Below are 18,609 nucleotides of genomic sequence, written 5' to 3' on the forward strand. Positions count from 1 at the left end.
TGCCAGGAAAACCTGAGCTACACCGTATTATTTCTCCCTCCTCCTTCCTGTTACACTGTATTCTTGCATCCCCACCAAGTTTTGTGCAGTCTGCATCAGGCCGCCTAGGGCCTACCTAACCCCCCTGCATTGCGCTTACAGGTAAAAGCATAAAAACCACATAAAAATACATCAGTAAAATGGTCACCAAGTAAAAAGCAAAGATGAAATAAGTTAAAAGGGGGAGGGGGAACGTTCAAAGCAATAACTATCTCCAGGTTTGTATTCCACATGAATTGGAACAGCCAGGTCTTCCTATCCTTCCAAAAGACCTGGAGAGTGGGGGTTTGCCACCTCTTTGTAAGAAGAAAATTCCAGAGGGTTGAGGCAATGGCAGTGAAAGTTCCCTTCTTAGATCTTGACAGGGGAAATTCATACCCTTCGGGCCTGATTGATGTGATCGGGGGATATGTATTTATTTGGGATTCTCTTCACTTCCTGCTTAATCACACACACACACACACACACACACACACACACACACACACACACACACATATCTGGAATTATGATGGCCACCAGGACTGCCAGTGCTAAGTAATGCAGTCACGTTACAACTACATTGCTTGGTGACAGAAATTCCAGGTCCCAACTATGGATGTCAAGTCAAGGACTACTTGTCCCTTCTCTGACCCAGAAGATTGGGTGAGCAACTGAGTATATTAGATCAGCCATTCATTTTATTATTTATTTCTTGCATTATTGGGCGGAGGAAATAAATATGCATTTCTCAATAGAATCTAGATTGAGGTTCTATAAAAGAAATCAATTTTCCTTCATAGCATAGACAGAACACAAACTTGAAGCAGGAGCACAAAGTGAACAATATGAATGTACAAGGCATTCAAATATGCTCAAATTGTTCTGAATAGGAATTATTTACAATCCTTCTTGGAGTATTCTGACTTAGACAATCTGCTACAATTTCAAAACAGCAACTGTCCATCCTCATGTAAATTACCTTTTCACTAGCATCTGATGCGAGGAAGCTATCCAAGCTGAAGCATGACAACATTTGTTCCTGTTCTTCCAGTGAAAAGGGTTGAGAGAGGCTGTTCAGAATCAGATCTATGGAAATGAGAATGGACTAAAATGAAGACTTTGAAGATTGTCCACTGTTGGCATCCATGATTACCCTAAAATGACCTGGAGTAACTATAATCTCATTTCTGGATTCATTATTAAAACAGACGAGGACTCCATTATCTCATCATTAACATTTTCAAATACAATGATTATAGCTTTGTTTTACTTCCAATAATTAAATGGATCTGCTCTTTTTTATAAACGTGTATTATATCTATACTAATTCATGCTTGACAGCTATTATATTTAGTTTTAAACATATTGGCATGTATTTTTCATTCTTGCTATTTTAATTTCTCCTTCTAAAACACAGCTTTCTTTCCTCAAAAGTTCAACCCAGTTAAAGCCTAACTATTTATTTTGTCTTTTGCGTTTCCAATATAATCTGCCAATAAAGGATTATTTAAATTTTTATTTAGTTTATTTGTAAGCAGAATATTTGTAATTCTGAGAAAATTGAACCATTGCCCATTGGCATATACTAGAGTAAAATCTGGTTCTTCTGAATCCTGCTAGAACAACTTGTTGAAGATGTTGTGAGATAACTAAGAACTTTAGGTGCTTCAAAGTGATTTGGAAGAATGGCTTTGTATTTCATACAAGCATGAGCACAGTACCTTTCTACTATTTATTAAAGCAGCCATATTGAAACTTAAAAATAAAAGACATGTTTTAATGAAAAGTAAGAAAGTAATATGCCAAAGCAAAGTGTGAAACACTTCTTCCAAATAATTTTTGAAATACTGAACTACCTTAATAGTGAATCCCTTTCACAATTTAAATAAAGGAGTGAAAATGGATTACCAAGTTTATTGACTCATCTAAAGAACATTTTGCTTGTGCTAACGTTTTTTTAACTGAGAATCCAACCCAAGGTTTTCAAAGGATCCTTTCATTTCCTGATTCTACTCTTAAATATAAATATTACATATGCCTACTCTATAAAATGCATACCATCAGAAGCCCCTTGCTAGTTTCATAATCCAACATTTCCTTCATGGATGCCTGGGTATTTGCAGGTTCCTTTTATTCTGCTACCATCATTACCCTTTCCTTCTTTTAAACTCACAAGTATTATATGACTGGCTTCTTCAACTAAATTAATAACAAGCAGGTAGAAATACTATTTTACAGTATATAGTACCATTCAGAAAAAATTTCCATGATGTGGACAGCTGTACAAAAAGCTTGGAAAAAAGAGAGGGCAGGAAAATAGATGGCAAACAAAGAAGCAGCTTTAATGATAAGAGAGCCAGTTTGGTCTGCTGATTAAAGCATCAGGCTAGAAAACAAGAGATTGTGAGTTCTAGTCCTACCAGCAAGAAAGCCAGCTTGGGTATGTCTGTCTCTCACTGTCTCTCTCTCTCCTTCCTTCTCCTATTTTGGGAAAATAGGAGGAGGAAGGAGTATTAGATATGTTTGCTGCCTTGAGATTTATAAAACAATAAAGGAAATGAATGAATGAATGAATCATAATAACAGAGTTGGAAGGGACCTTGGAGGTCTTCTAGTCCAACCCCTTGCCGAGGCAGGAAACCCTACACCATTTCAGACAAATGGCTATCCAACATTTTCTTAAAAACTTCCAGTGTTGGAGCATTCACAACTTCTGGAGGCAAGTTGTTCCATTTATTGATTGTTCTAACTGTCAGGAAATTTCTCCTTAATCAATCAATCAATCAATCCTGATCCATGATTACCAAACTCCAGCTGCTGAAGGTCGTGGTCAATGCTGGGAGTCCTCCACTCTGTCATGTTGTATTTCCTAGTACTGGCTGGTACCAGGAAGGATGATAGAAGGGAGTCACATGGTGGCAGCAATTCCTTGCTCATGTCTGGGTTAATTAGCTGCTTTCTCTCAGTCAGATCCTGACATGGCAGCGGAGGTCTAGGGCTCCTAGACAACACCTTTTGGCTATCCGGGAGTTCAGGTATGGATAATAATAGTTCTGCGAGAATAGCTTTCTGTGTTGATTGCAGGCATCTAGGTTCTCTGTATTCACCACTCAAGGAACTCTTCAGTCCTCCCACTGCAAACCAAAGGCACACATGGGAAAAAACCTATGATAAAAACACCTCAAGAACACTGGGAGCCCTGTTCAACGACCAGTACACATTTAACACAAAGTAAGATGCCTTCAAAATTTCAGATGATATATCTAGATCAGTTATGGCAAACCTTTTTTCTCCCCCCAAAAAAGTGGGGGAAGTGCGGGGGAGTCGCATGCGCCCATACCCACACCCATAATTCTATGCGCCCTGCACCCGTGCATGTGACAACCCCCATGCTTCCCCCACTTTTGGCACGATGGGCCTAATAGGCCTGTTTTTTGCTCTCCCCAGGCTCCAGAGACTTTCTAGGAGCCTTGGGAGGACCAAAATGCCCTTCCCCACTCCCTGGAGGCCCTTTGGAGGCCGAAAATGGCCCGTTTGCCAATTTCCAATGGGCCCAGAAGGCCCAAAAATTAATTGGCCAGTGCGCACATGCGCGCCAGAGTGAGCTCACATGCCCACCAATATGGCTATGAATGCCAGCTGTGTCACGTGTGCCATAGGTTCGCCATCATGGATCTAGATGTTCTTACTTCTTCTAAATTTCCTGTAGCAATCCATTATGAAGAGGGAAAATATTAATACATTCTATAACCGTAATGGCGAACCTATAGCATGCATGCCAGAGGTGGCACGCAGTGCCCCCTCTGATAGCACACAAGCCGTCGCTCCAGTTCAGCTCTGCTGCGCTGTGTGCACGCCTCCTACCGCCAGCTGGTCTTCAGGTCTCTGCCACGTATGCGTGGGGGACGGGGGGCATGTGGGGGGGCATGCATGCATGCGTGACAGCAGGGCGCATGTGAGGGGTTCGGGCACTCGTGTGCATTCAGGCGGGCATGCGCATGCTTTGGGCACTCAGTCCAGAAAAAGTTAGCCATCACTGTTCTATAATAAATATATTCATAAAATGATGACTATTCTGACATAGTTTTACTTTCTACGATACATAATGTTTTATTATATTTTCAAACAAAACAAAACAAAACCAGAAGGCCATAAATAGTAAATCACTTTTGTCTTATTTGTCAAAACACATAGCATATCCAGATGGAAATTAGGAATGAGTTTGACTATTCATCTCAGTCCTGTATCACATCACTAAGCTCAGAAAGACTCCTGGAGCTTACAACAATAAAAGCATACTGCTTTCTACAATACCATCAAAATGGTTGCCAACAGGAACAACTGGGAAGGCTGTTCCACAGGGTGCAGACCACTACCATGAGCTAAATCATTCGGTGCTTTTATCAGGGCAAATGCAGGTTTTTGATTTGTAGCCGAAAGCCTGCTGATAACCAGTCCCGTGCTCACAGTACAGGAATTACTTAACTATAATGGTTTTTATTTGTCAGCTTGAAGGAGACTTTATCTTGATCTGCTTTATTAACCAGCCACATAGAAGGGATGTTTTTTATTCATCCTTTTACTAATATGCAACTTCAAAATTTTGCACTCATGGATGTGAGGACAGAGAGAACAAAAAAGATTCTGTCCATTGCTTTTTAAACTATCTAATAAAGTGGCGACATACTAAAAGAATAAAAAGAATATTTGAGCTGTCTGGAAAAGTGAAAAATATTTCTGTAATTGTCACCTGCATTACATGTACTGTTTATCAAATACACTGAATTACAAACATCTTTTCTACTCAGTTTCATATAAACCTCTACCATCTTCCAGGTTCTGTACAAAAAGTGTGTGTGTGATGAAGTTACCAGAAACATTCTGCGGACAACAAATTAGCATAATTTTATGTGACCAAAGTAGGAGACGGATTGGCAGAGCCAGAGAGAAGTAAAACAAAAAATTAGTTTAGTCATTATGTAGTCACAAACAAGCTAAGTCCAACCCCCTTTGAAACTTATTTAGTTCTAATCAGGTGCTGATTGTTAGTTGAGAAGAATCCTGTGCATATGTTTTTAGCAATACATTAGTTAAATTGAACCTTCATATGTGAACCTGGTTTTCATGCATGACATAAGTGAAGGTAATCCAATTAATTTACAGACAGTGCTTGCCCTGGGACATGCTATCTACTTTTACTTTCTTCTAATTTATAGCACACAAGTTACTAAACAAAACCTGACTTTCATGTTTTCTCTTATACAACCAAATGTGAAAATGATTCATGGAAGCAACATAAAGAGAAATGTCAGGAACAAAATAAAAGAGCAAGATTTTGTCAGGGGACTGTTGGAACAGATGCAAGAAAGAAAGAAATTGCCAGCCAGGTGCACATTCAGAGGGGCAAAGCCATCTCACCTTGCTTAAGTGCTATGCAGGTTTTCTTCTTTAGCTCTGCTGCAGAAGCTCGTTTTGTAGGGTCTTTCTCAAGGCCAGAGCTAATGACCCAAACAGTGGATGGGTGACAGGAGGGGGGAATTTCTCTCAGAGGGGGTAGTTCTTTGGCTATCTGCAACGCAGAGACACAGGAAAATGGATACTGATCAAAAGCAATCAGAAAGCTACAGGCCTACAAATAGCAACTATTTAACAGACAATGACAATTACTACTGTATATATATAAAATAGAAATCAATTTCTCACATATTTATTTATTTATTTACATTTATATCCCGCCCTTCTCCGAAGACTCAGGGCGGCTTACAGTGTATAAGGCAATAGTCTCATTCTATTTGTATATTTACAAAGTCAACTTATTGCTCCCCCAACAATCTGGGTCCTCATTTTACCTACCTTATAAAGGATGGAAGGCTGAGTCAACCTTGGGCCGGGCTTGAACCTGCAGTAATTGCAGGCTGCTGTGTTTTAATAGCAGGCTTAATATATAATAATATGTGACAGATAACTGCAATATGGACAAAACCCCTCAATATTCTGGTACAAAAAAAATCAATATGCATAGAAATTCTACCAGACACACACTGTGGACTGACAGGTTGCCTTAAAGGCAATACTCAAAAGGTACAAAATATTGAGACACTTGCAAATAGAGCCAGTGCTATCCAAATAAAATTTGATATCTGAGATGGACAGAAATGTTGTTTCCTCACTGGACAACATTTGCCCAGCTCTTAATTCCAACCCTACTATATTTGATCAGACTGAACTAAAGAGGCAAAAATTAGAATCCTTTTAGGCCCTAGAGAAAAGACGGAATAATTATATTCTTTGAGAAACTGAAACATTTTACACTACATTTTCAATGTTTAAAATAACGTTCTTTTTGCATTTAGAATAGCCAACTGTAACCTAAATAGTATGTTATACAGCAAAATTTATATACAGTAAGCAGTAGGTATAACTTGCATCTAGCATCCATACTAAATTTCTCAAATGGAGGTCTTTGTCTAGGAGCTAATTCCTGAAGCTACTCTGTACTAAAGATTTAAAGAAAACTATCTTGCTTTACATTTTTCTCATCATAGCCCTTCAGCTTCTGAATTATCATTTCTATATGCATTGAATACTGTGTTATGTTCCAGAATTTTAAAAGCTTACTTCATGTTTGTGCTTTACCTTCCTTTATATACGCAAACTAAATTTACAAAAGATCTCATTGTTTTAATTAAAATTCAATTTCAGGTAAATGAGACCAGAAATGCAGTCAAAATGCTATCATCACCAACCCTTTCTCGCAGGTTCTGTGTAGACCCAAGTTGGCACATACTCATTTTCTAACAAATACCTTATTTACTTAACAGAAAAATGACCCTGAACTTAAAATGTTTCCCTCAGAATAAGGTACCCCATATACCATTTTCTCTCACAAGCTCCTCACAAAGAACTATATACAAAAAACGTAAAATTAAATACAAGAATGAAAGGAGAAATAGAAAACAAGAGAAGAAGATGGAGATGAGGGTAGGGAAGAAAAAATTAAGACAGAAATAGAAGGAAAAGAAAAAGTCCTGTTTAAAAAATCACAAGAAGCATTAAAATTTCCTCCAAACAATTTCTCTACAGAATAATATTCAAAAATATCCAATGTTCATTTGATTCATGAGCATTGTTATCTGCGTTTTCATTCATTTTCATTCCTTTCATTCCAATAATTGTTTCTACTCACATGTAACTGAGAGTAAAAATGGGTCATGAAACAAATGAGAACATCTAACACATCAGTAAAACAGTTAGCAATTAAACTATCATGCTATAAAACTAAGTTACTAACATAGCATGATAGTGTGTCACTCGGCAGGGCTGGTACAATCCATGAACAATCTGCAATGCCCCATCCACCTATTCTTAAACATAATATACTCACAGGTGGAAAAATTTTGAAATATTTATAAATTAAATATTTATAAAATATAAAATATAAATATAAATATAAAATAAATTGAAGATATTTGTTTGGACTGGATAAGCTGTAGCCACAATCACAACATCATTACAATTCTATATTTCTTAATTGCTTTCTATCAGCGAATCCTTCTGGAATATCAATCCTCCAGAATTATAGACAAAAATGGTTTCAGAATGAATCAGAAACTTCTTTTTATAGACTGTTATTGTTCATTTTGAATTTATCATTATGATAAGAATGTTACCATTTAACAAATATTGCTGATTTTTTGCTAAAAGGTGTTAGCAATTGGCTTTTGTCATCAAATTAGAACAACTAATTGTAGATTATGTATTTCGATATAAACTGCAAATTCTAGAGATCTGAAAAACTGAAGTAATCCTGAGGTGGGACCTTAACTTCTTGAGACCAATAGTTAATCTAAAATAAGTGCATTATGTTGAATTGTAAACTTTTTGGATTTGAAGCTACCCAACAAAAATATGTATTTACTAAAAAAAGAAAGATTTCTTAGATTGATTGAGAACACTAAGCATTTTATGCCACAATTATCTGTTTTGTCTTTCAGATAAATGAACCAACAATTTACCCATTTACTAATAGATTACTTACTTTGAGGCACAGAGGATGATTATAGTACTTGATCCAAGGATGGTACCCATTCAGTAGGTGCAGCATCATACAACAACTACTCCAGATGTCTATCTTGAAATCACAGTGCTTCCCCATTATGATTTCAGGAGCCAAGTGGGTCTCAGTGCCCGGGACGTAATCTCCTAAAAGTGGAATAGAGGAAACTGGTTCTTTAGGGTCCTGCTGGGCCCTATTCCACACAAGCAACCATGCTGAGACATTCTTAAATTAATAAAGGCTAGCCCAAGAGCCCTTCACTGTAGAAGACCAGACACCACACACAAAAATAATATTGGAGTATTACAATTGAGAAGCAAGGCAAGGCTTCATAAAACCCTAGTTCAGATTCATGCTGTTGGAAACTTTCCAGAAAGAAGTATCACGTGGGAAATAGGGGCACCCAAAATGTTTTGAATTCACAAAGTTTCAAGTCAGAAAGATGTATTTTAAAGCCAAACAATCAGCCACTTCATTCTCAAAACACTTCTGGAACAGTTGAAACAGCCTGTTCTAAACTTAAAATAGAGCAATTGTAACTTGAAGTGTTTTATATTCAAAATCTGTAAACTTCTCTTGGGAAAATTATACTGTATTCTCTAGAACTATCTTACAATGTGATTGCAATGGTATTACAGCTTCAAACAAAGGAAGAGCAAAAAATAAACGGTGATAAGTACAGGAGAGATGTAAGGATATATTGTACTTACTACATACATTAACTTACATATAAATAATTTCACTAAAAAACATAGTTACTTTAACAATTTTTTTAAAAAACAAAAAAGATATACTCAGCCTTTTTACCTGGTATTTTCTTGCAAGTGCAGGCTCTGCTTATTTTGGCTGAAACAGAAATTGACCAACCAGTTTGTTGTCCAAGCCTTACACTGAGGGCTGAGAATGACTGGACAACAGGCTTTTATGTCTAAGCTGGGTCTAGAACTCCTAGGCTCCTGGTTTCTATTTTAGTGCCTTAACTAGAAAACCACTGTACTGGTAAATATCAAACAGCTAATACTTTCTGTAATTCGTCTACTAAAAAAAGCATAAGGTAAATCTTCGGCATAATGGAGCCTGTCTTTACAGTGGAAGGTTGGGAGGGCGTTAAATGAACCATCTCACCTAACAAATCCCCATCCCCGCTCCCCACAACACATCCATTAAATGTGGGTTGTTAAGTGCATTACGTGGTACCTCAGGAATGGGAAAAGATATTGAGGGCCTAGTGCAAGGACAAGCCCACTTGTCTGCAGCCTCTTAAGGCCTCCCCCCACCCTGATATCCCATGTTCCACTTTGCATCCTTTGGGGTCCCCACAGTTCCTTGGGTCTCCTCCCCACCTCATCCCTGTCACTGATTGCTCATTTACCTTTTCAAGATCTCTATAGAGTTCGAGAGGTTGAGGTAGGGAAGGATGACAGGCTCATCTATTGTTGGGCCATGTGGTAGAATTCCACAACAAGCAGCAGTCTTTTTGTGAGATGCTTGTGAAGCTCTTCGATTTCCTTTCCTTGCTAGCATTAGCCTTTATTATGCTGCTAAAGTTTTTTTTTTTTTTTTTTTTTGGGGGGGGGGGGATGGGGGGGGGGGAAGAACACCAGGACTTGCAATATAAAATCCTTTTTGCTTTTGCTTTCTTGCTAGCTTTAGCCTTCCTTCCCAAGGCATTAGCAGCATCAAAGCAAAGAGGATTTTACTCCTAGGAAACTTATAAATAAGTTTAATCCTATAACCTAGGATTTTTGACATAATTTTATTTTTTGTCCATTTTGAGGCAATTTTCTTTTTGGTAAAGTACCCACAGTAGCTCAATTTGCATAATATATAAACTTGTAGGGTAAAGATTATGGGCAGAAGATAATTTGTATATGTTACCATATAACATTTTAAAAAATAGATAATGCCCTAAAATTATGCTTAAAATATTGAGTCAGAGATAAAGATACATCTTCATATCTGATGCTAGAAGATAGTGAGGCAGACACATCGAAGTTATTTATTTTCAGGGCTGAGTTGCATATTTAGAACACAAAGGAAAGAGCCGTCCAAAGCTCATACATCACAGCCTCTTCAGAACATGCCATAGGTTACCTGTCATTAAATAGTTCCTTATGCCATCTGGATGAAGTTGAGCTGCGTGACCAAAATCACAGAGAACAGCATGGCTTCTGTCACCAGATAAAAGGACATTGTCAGCTGTCAAAAAAAAATTGCAAGATTTTCAGGCCATTAATATCTATATAAAATATTGTAACAAGACCACCTAGTTCTTCTCCTTAGGTGCTCACCTGACATTTTGACTTTATTACTGAGGACCAGAAGTACAGATTTACATGATTAAATGTTCCTCCATAGAAATTCTAATATGAGAGAAATTTAACATCTCAGGCAGAAACCTAAAGAGAGTCCCTCTCTCTCATTCTTAGTTTTCTATGTAAAAAGAGGCTGACAGAACATTCACATAATCTTCTTTTGAAGGCAAAGACAAGTTGACTAATTCACATCACCTCATATTTTCTGAAACTGCAGCCATTAATGCCACTTTGAGCAAATTCTCTGCTACTTGGAGTTGGCTGTTTAATGATGATCTTACCTTTTACATCTCCATGGAGAATATTGTGGGCGTGGAGGTATTCCAAGGCCTCCAGTGTTTGGCTGAGATAATCAAGAGCTCTGTCCTCAGGTAGGTATCCACACTGCTTAACTAGCTGGCCTAGTGACCCACCTAGAAGGAAAAATTCCCATCATTCAGAGAAAAAGTATATTAGCTTCTTCAGTCTATAGAAAAAATATTGTGGCATCATAGTCAAGAAATCTGCAATCGTGGATCATTTAGTTAAAAGACAACAATACACAAAGAAGATATGGTACCTACAATTTGGAAAGTCCCAGGCCACATGTGGCCCATGAACTGCAAATTAGACATATTAGCTTTTGAGCTGCTTCTTCTTTCTAGCATATTCCTGCTAGTGCAGGATCCGCTAATTATTTTAGAGCTTCTCCATCTGTAATCTAATACATGTTTTTATAGCAAGGAAGACTATAAAAGCAAAAAGTAAATATTCAGGAGGGTTTTTTTCTTCTGTTCAATCATGTCTGATTCTCAGAGACTACCTGAACAAGTCTCTGCAGTTTTCCTGGCAAGGTTTTTCAGAAATGGTTTGACACTGACTTCCTCCTGGGCCTGGGAGAAACCCAGTTGGTTCTGTGCCAAAGGCAGAACTAGAACTCACAGCCTCCCGCCGTGAGTTCAACCACTGGACCAACAGGCTCTCACAAGTATTCAGTTATCCTCTATTAAAAATAGAAAATACTTATCGGAAATTAAAAGAGACATTAACACTAAAGTCAGGAAACAGTTGTTGTGATCCTTGACTTTTAGGGAAATAAAATGAAAATAAAGCATAAATTGATAGTTAAGAGAAAAACAGGCAAGATCAGGTCAGGAAAGTTATTCTGCTTCTCTTCTAAAATTTTATAGCATCCTATATTCATAGGATAATTAAAAAACCAAGGTGTTAAAATTTCATTATATTTTAATATGATGAACAAGTAAGGCTCAAATAATATTTAAAAAAGAAAAAAAGGAAGCAAGTCTAAGAATGGAGGAAGTGGGGTGGTGTGTGTCAGAAATAGGGTAGAAATGGGGTTTGAAGAAAAGTATTCCATCAAGTTTTAGTTCCATATCCCATAATGACCATATCAGGCAACATCTAATGACTGTTTAAATGTTGCAGAAGCAATCCCCTACAAACTTAAATTGACTAAATTAAAATCCTGCTTCATATCTAGTCACCCAATTTATTTTTGCCTCTACCAATAGTCTGCGATTCCTATTGTTCATGATATTGCTAATACCTTATCTCTTTTCTTGATCAATTACCTTCCATCAGTTTCATGAAGATAGTAACCCACTGGCCTTCTTTCACTGCTCCATATAATGGGAGGACTTTGGCATGTGTCACTCCAGCACACGTTGACAACTCTTCTGCGCGAAAGTGTTCAACTTGTATCTAGAAAGAGAAGTATGAGGTAAAAAGGTTCAAACAATATTGGCTTTAAATAGAAAAATAATGGCTTTCACATACAATTAAAACAAACCGAGACCAGCTAGCCCAGTGTCTTGTTTTTTTCAAATGAATTAAGCATGAGTTGAATGGGGAAAGAAATTCAGAACAAGGGAAGTTCAGAGCACACCTGAGAAAGCAGAAGATGGAGCAAGTTGGGGTATATGGATTTCTTATCTTTAAGGAAATTTGACAGGCAAACATACTACTTGGTACCTATATCTACTTGACCTTAATTATAAAGGATCATGATTCTCAGCTGCTTAAATGAAGACATGAGAATGAGAGGCAGAAAAACGAAATGGAAGAGACAGATCCTAACAAAATGTTATAAAGAAAATTATACAACAAATAAAGCTAAAATAGAAGCTGGCAGAAAAAGAAGCAAAACCAAGTTAACAATGGATTAAAAAACAAGACGAGTAAGCAATAAGCCAAGAAAATGTTTAGGCTCACAATAATTCTAAAATAATTGAGAAAAATAGATTGTGATCTATTGACAGGGGGGAAAAAGACTTTGGAAAACGGGAAGTTGAGGAAGAACTTGAATTTCACAAATTCATGGAGATTCCTGAATCATAAGTATCTACAAAACCCAGTGGGAAAAGTTAATTATTGAAATGGGAGCTTGGTTCATACACATTGTTATAGCAAATTATTTTTGCTATCATTTAGTGTGGCAAAGCAATCATGGTTTATCTATCAAATGTCTCACTTAATTTCTCTCTAGCTCTTCTTCCAGAATCTGAATATCTCAATTTTAGCAATAATAAAAGAGCTGTCATTGCTTTTCCATGTTATCAGATAACTTTCCACAAATTGTTTGCACAAACAAGAATTATGAATCTTTTCTGTGATCTCCCACAACTGTTAACACAAACTAAACAACCTTACTTCTCTTCCTAGACTAACCCTGTGCTGGTTTTTCCCCCTTCCATTTAGTTGTAGAGAAAAACAGTGTTCTTAGAAGTGACTGCTGCAATGTGAACCATTTCTCTCTGGGTATTTCCATCCTCCTGAACTAGTGGAATAATAGTACTTGTATATGCTCTTCCCACCTACTTATTCCCAGTGCCTGACAGTACTGGTGAGAAAAAGCACCAATCCAGATGAAAAAACAAAAAGACACCCAGCCCAGGTATTTTATCAAGTTTAGTACATATATTGCTCAGCTCACAAAACACATAATACCCCATTTTATTGCATTTTATCAAACAAACAGTAAGCAGCAATTAGAAATAGCAAATCAATTATAGTAATAAAATGATTGAGGATAGTTATCAGTCCCATATAGTAGGTTTATTCCAAGCTAGTTTACTTCCCAATTTGCAGTAGAAAATGCTGTGCCATCATCAGTACGGAAACTAAACTGATCGATGGCCCTGTGAAAGGGGGAAATCATACCCATCATCTTAGACAACAAGATATATTTAATTGGTGTCAAGATTGAACCACTTTGCTCCTTTCGAATCTTATCTCTATTCAACTTGCCAATGGACTAGGAGGAGAGAAGGGTGGAATGGAGTTCTGAGAATTTGTACACGGACTGTGAGAACCTGGAAACCATCAAGGTCACGACTGCAGGTGCTTGAAAAGAATATGGATTGTTCCCGTAACAAAAGGACATCTCATAATTGGACAATATGATCACTCGTGGTGGGGAGAAAGGGAAGCTATTGTTTAACAAGGCAAGCATTCGCTTCGGAAAACCAGAGCTGGTTTTGATTCTTCAGTACCAAAATGGTGTATCCAATAAAGTTTTACTTTTGAAAATTCAAAGCTCCCGACAGTGTTTACTTGATTTGGGCATACTAGTCTTACAGTTGACAATTGCTCCCACTGAAGCTGTGTTTTCAACATTGAAGTTACAGAAAGCAGAATAACAAAAAAACACAAAGATCCTGGCATAAGCAGGATCTTGATAAAGAAATTGATATAAAAATATGACTAGCACCAAAAAGAGTAAGAAAGAGCAAGAGATTGTGAGGGGGGGGGAGCAAATAAAAACAGTTTCAATTGAAATTTGATTCTTTTTCATGGCTTTGACCTCACATCTCTGTGGCCTCTTGAACAGATAAGACAAGTAAGAACAAACCATACTGTATTTTGATACAGTGATATGTTCTCATTGAAACAAGCAGGGATCTGAAAGCCAATGTCACATTGTGCTTTCAGTGCAAAAATAAGTTAAATGTATCCTAGTAGTTTTTTGTAAATATTCTTTTTCCAGCTTGTTTTTTCAACTCAGACATTAAAATACAGTCTGCCCTTAGATACAGACAAGAAAAAGCTAAAATGAGGACTAATTATATAGTCTGGAAAACAAAAAGTCTGTAAAGGAGAATAAGCGTTAAGGAGAAGGAAAATATTAGTCATTAACATGCTAGTTGCAGGTAATTGTTGGATCAGAGAATGAACCAAAGAATGGAAATTCAGAGCAGAGGAAAAAAAGGAATTACAAATAACAGCCTCAGGATTTCTGCACACAGACACATCAGAAAAAATTTCAGACATCTGAGCTTCCCAACTTGTTAACTTAGCTCCCTCTTGTGTCTTAAACATAATATCAGCATTAAACCTAAGAAAGTGCATGATGCAGTACAAGGAGGAAGTCTAGACAGCTACTGAAGATGCCACCAAAGCATACTATGAGTCACAAAAAGGATTAAACACCTACAAATCAGCTCCAGCTAATAGCTTAAAGCTACAGCTTTGTCTAATAAAACCGCATAAAAGTTGTGACTTATGTTTTCACACCATACTTTGAACTCAAATATAGGGATTGGTGGTATTTTTAAGACTGATACTTTAATTACATCATGAGCTGCTGTGGCTGGAGCCCATTTTATTGGATGAGGAGTAAACACGACTACAACTATATTCTAAAAGAAGTAAGCAAGACAAATTGCCGGGATTCAATGATCAGATTAAAGAAACTTCTATTATTGTTAATATATGACCCTGTTAAAAATTGTACAAATGATTTCTGCCATGCAAGAAAGCAGCTAAGATCGCCTCAACAAGACAATATTTTGGCGGCTACACAAGAGTGATCTTTCCCTGGCAGCTCGTTACACCCACAGTCAGCTGGAGATTCCGCTGTTTGGTGTCACCATGGTGACGACTTCAGGCTTGACCTTGAGGATGTGACAAACAAGTTTCAGCAAAGCATCACTGCTGCTGACTGCTCCAGCCTTCAGCAGTTCCACTGAAAAGGGAAGCAACTTTCATTTCCTCTTTCTGATACTGCTTTCCCTCCCTTGGAGGCAACAGATTTGCATAATGTACCACTGTACCTTTTTGGCTGCGCACTGAAAGCCGGTCTGTTTGTCCTCCATTTTGTACACTTCTCCAAAAGAGCCTGTGCCGAGCAAACCTTGAGATTTAGTCCAGTGAACCTCTTCTCGGTACTCATAATCGACTGCTTTAAGTTTCTGCAGATTAGCAACCAGGAAACAAAAAAGGAAAAGAGCCCTTGAAAAGAGGATGAATTAATTGACTGTGCCAAAATTATTGTCAAGAACAGGAGGAAAAAAACATTTCAGAGCTTGCCTTTTAAAGCCAAATTATCCTGCCATTAGTTCAAAAGTTTATTGATTCTTCTCTATCCTTGAGCCTTAGAAATTTACTTCAAACAGAATTCCTTTTGTTTCAATTTTTTTGAAAGACTAGCCCTTCCCAATCCAGTATGTGTTCTCTTTCTCTAACTGCAACTCACATAATTGTAGCTATTCTAGTCTTAATGCCCAGAATCTGCAGTGAGAAAGTTAGATGGTTACCTACTTATTTCTCCTGCCCCTAGAAAAGAATAATAGCTGTATTTTGCTTCAAATGAAGCTTATATAATCCTAGGAAGCAGCACAATTTGGAGAGAATAAAGATGCATCACAAAATGAGATCCCCAAACAGGGAGTGAGAGTAATAAGGGCAATAAGGAGCAGATATCTCTTCCAAAGGAAGAAATCCTCTCTGTATCTCTTCCATCTTTCCCTCCAGTGGAAGATCTGTGAGAAACCTAGGATTTCTATTAGCAGATTCATGCAATAAAAATTTATAATAAATGCTTGTCTTACATGGAAACATTTTAAACTCTTCCAATTAACTGTTTCTATGAATAATTTACATCATGACCATCAAAAATATACCAAGTTACAGCATCATGCTCACAAAGCCTTAACAAGAGTCTTCCCCACCATAGCGATTGGGACTCAAGGGTATTCTTATTGCAATATTACTCACACATTATAGCTTCATAGGGTTATAGTTATGAATTCATGTAATGCTTTCCAACATTACTGAAACTAGTGATCATCTCCTTTTCTTTTGGCAATACATTTCATGGGGGGAAAAATCACTAATGTTATGTCACGATATACTTCTTCCTGCCTGTCCAGAATCTAGAACTGCCGAAGGCTGAATCTAGAACCAGTCTATCTACGCAAAGGTCCAGCTTTATTATTTGGAGCCAAATATTAAGCCATAGTTTGTTGAATAAAAATGATCTAGTTCTCACATAAACCTTAAAAACAGCATCTGCATTTTAATACCAAAACCAAATAAGCCAATATTTGTGAATGTTGTGTGAATCACCGATGACAGTGTCTACTGTGGATGGTTGAGTAAGTCACAATAGGATGGATTTATATATGCTAAATGATAAACTATGATTTTATAAAGAACTGCATATCATACTACAGTAAATCAAAAGCAAACACATTAAGGTTTAACATAAAGAGTGAATTTAGCAATTTCTTCTGGTAATATATAAACATGAACAAGTAGGATGTAAACACAGGGACAATCAAAATGGACTCAAATGTCTATACACCAATGCACAGAGCATGAAGAATAAACAGGGTGAATTAGAAATTCAAGTAAATGGGGGCAGAATATGATATTTTTGCCATTATGGAAACTTGGTGGGATAAAACCCCCAAATGGAACATACAGCTACAGGGGTTTAAATAATTTAAAAGAAATAGACCAAATAAAAGAAGAGGTGAAGTTGCACTATATATAAGAAATAACTATATCTCTACAGAAGTAGAGAACAACAATGATGAAAATTATCTTGAATGCATTTGGGTCAATATTAAAGCGGGGTTAGAGTTAGGGTTACAAAGACAAATTGAAAAACAAAAAGGACAAGTATAAAAAGTGGAAAGAGGGGCACATAACTAAGGTAGAATATCAGCAAACAGCCCGAGCCTATAAAGATGAAGTGAGGAAATGAACACAATGAACAAAGGTTTTCAACAAAAGTAAAAAATAATTAAAAAAGCTTCTTCCAATATGTTAAAAACAAGAAAAAAGTCAAGGAAACAATTGGTCCATTGCTGGGAGAAAGTGGCAATAAGGTGACAAGCAACAGGGAGAAAGCAGAACTACTTGACTCATTTTTTGCATCTGTCTTTACACAAAGGTAAAAAACCAGTCCAACCTATCAAAAACGGCATTGCAAAAAACAGATTAGGAACACAAGTCAAAATAGGGAAAAAATGGTAAGGGAACACCTGTCTACCCTAGATGAGTTCAAATCACCAGGACCGGATGGATTACACCCCAAGGTTCTGAAAGAACTAGCAGAGATCTCAGAACCATCGAACTATATCTTTCAAAGATCCTGGAGCACTGGGAACTGCCAGAGGACTGGAAAAGAGCTGATGTAGTTCCCATCTTCAAAAAGGGGAAAAAAATAGGTCCAGGAAACTACAGACCTATCAGCCTAACCTCAATACCAGAGAAGATTCTTGAAAAAATAATCAAGCAACAAATCAGCAAACACCTATAAGCAAACAAAGCAGTAGCCAAAAGCCAACATGGGTTTGTCAAAAACAGATCATGCCAGACTAATCTTATTGCATTCTTTGTCAAAGTGACAAAATTAGTGGACCAGAGGAATGCTGTCTATATAATTTACTTGAACTTCAGCAAGACATTTGATAAACTAGACCATAATCTACTATTAGATAAAGTAGAAAAATGTGGGTTAGACAGGATCACCACCAGATGAATTCATACCTGGCTGACCAACCACACTCAACCTTATAGTCCTCAATGGAACTGCATCTACATGGACAGAAGTATGCAGTGGAGTACCCCAAGGCTCTGTTTTAGGCCAAATACTCTTCAACATCTTCATCAATGATTTGGATAGGGATAGGGATGATTTGGATAGGGATAGATGGGGATAGATGGGGAACTCATCAAATTTGCAGATGACACCAAGCTGTCAGGAATAGCCAAAACTCCAGAAGATAGGATTAAGATACAGAAGGATCTTGACAGACTTGAACATTGTGCACTATCTAACAAAATGAAATTTAATGCTGAAAAAATTAATGTTCTATATTTAGGCAAGAAAAGCAAAATGCACAGGTACCATATATGTGGTACCTTCCTCAATAGTAGTAACTGTGAGAGGGATCTTTGAGTCCTAGTGGATAACCATTTAAATATGAG

General features: G+C 37.3%; 1 protein-coding gene across 4 annotated transcripts in view; it reads right to left on the bottom strand.

Annotated features, from left to right (window-relative positions):
• The window catches only part of MAP3K14 (mitogen-activated protein kinase kinase kinase 14), a 58,164-nt gene that overhangs the window by 11,264 nt on the left and 28,291 nt on the right, over positions 1 to 18,609 (bottom strand). For all 4 annotated transcript variants that reach the window (XM_058182222.1, XM_058182219.1, XM_058182220.1 and 1 more), the window contains 8 exons: positions 15,444 to 15,581; positions 11,964 to 12,093; positions 10,674 to 10,805; positions 10,172 to 10,276; positions 8,060 to 8,223; positions 5,440 to 5,590; positions 2,826 to 3,155; positions 1,001 to 1,107 (listed from right to left, as the gene is read on the bottom strand). In XM_058182222.1, the coding sequence (XP_058038205.1) occupies positions 1,001 to 1,107; positions 2,826 to 3,155; positions 5,440 to 5,590; positions 8,060 to 8,223; positions 10,172 to 10,276; positions 10,674 to 10,805; positions 11,964 to 12,093; positions 15,444 to 15,581 (1,257 nt within the window). The remainder of the gene's footprint in view (positions 1 to 1,000; positions 1,108 to 2,825; positions 3,156 to 5,439; positions 5,591 to 8,059; positions 8,224 to 10,171; positions 10,277 to 10,673; positions 10,806 to 11,963; positions 12,094 to 15,443; positions 15,582 to 18,609) is intronic.

The sequence above is a fragment of the Ahaetulla prasina genome, chromosome 4 (genome assembly GCF_028640845.1).
Source record: "Ahaetulla prasina isolate Xishuangbanna chromosome 4, ASM2864084v1, whole genome shotgun sequence".
NCBI classification, from domain to species: Eukaryota; Metazoa; Chordata; class Lepidosauria; order Squamata; family Colubridae; genus Ahaetulla; species Ahaetulla prasina.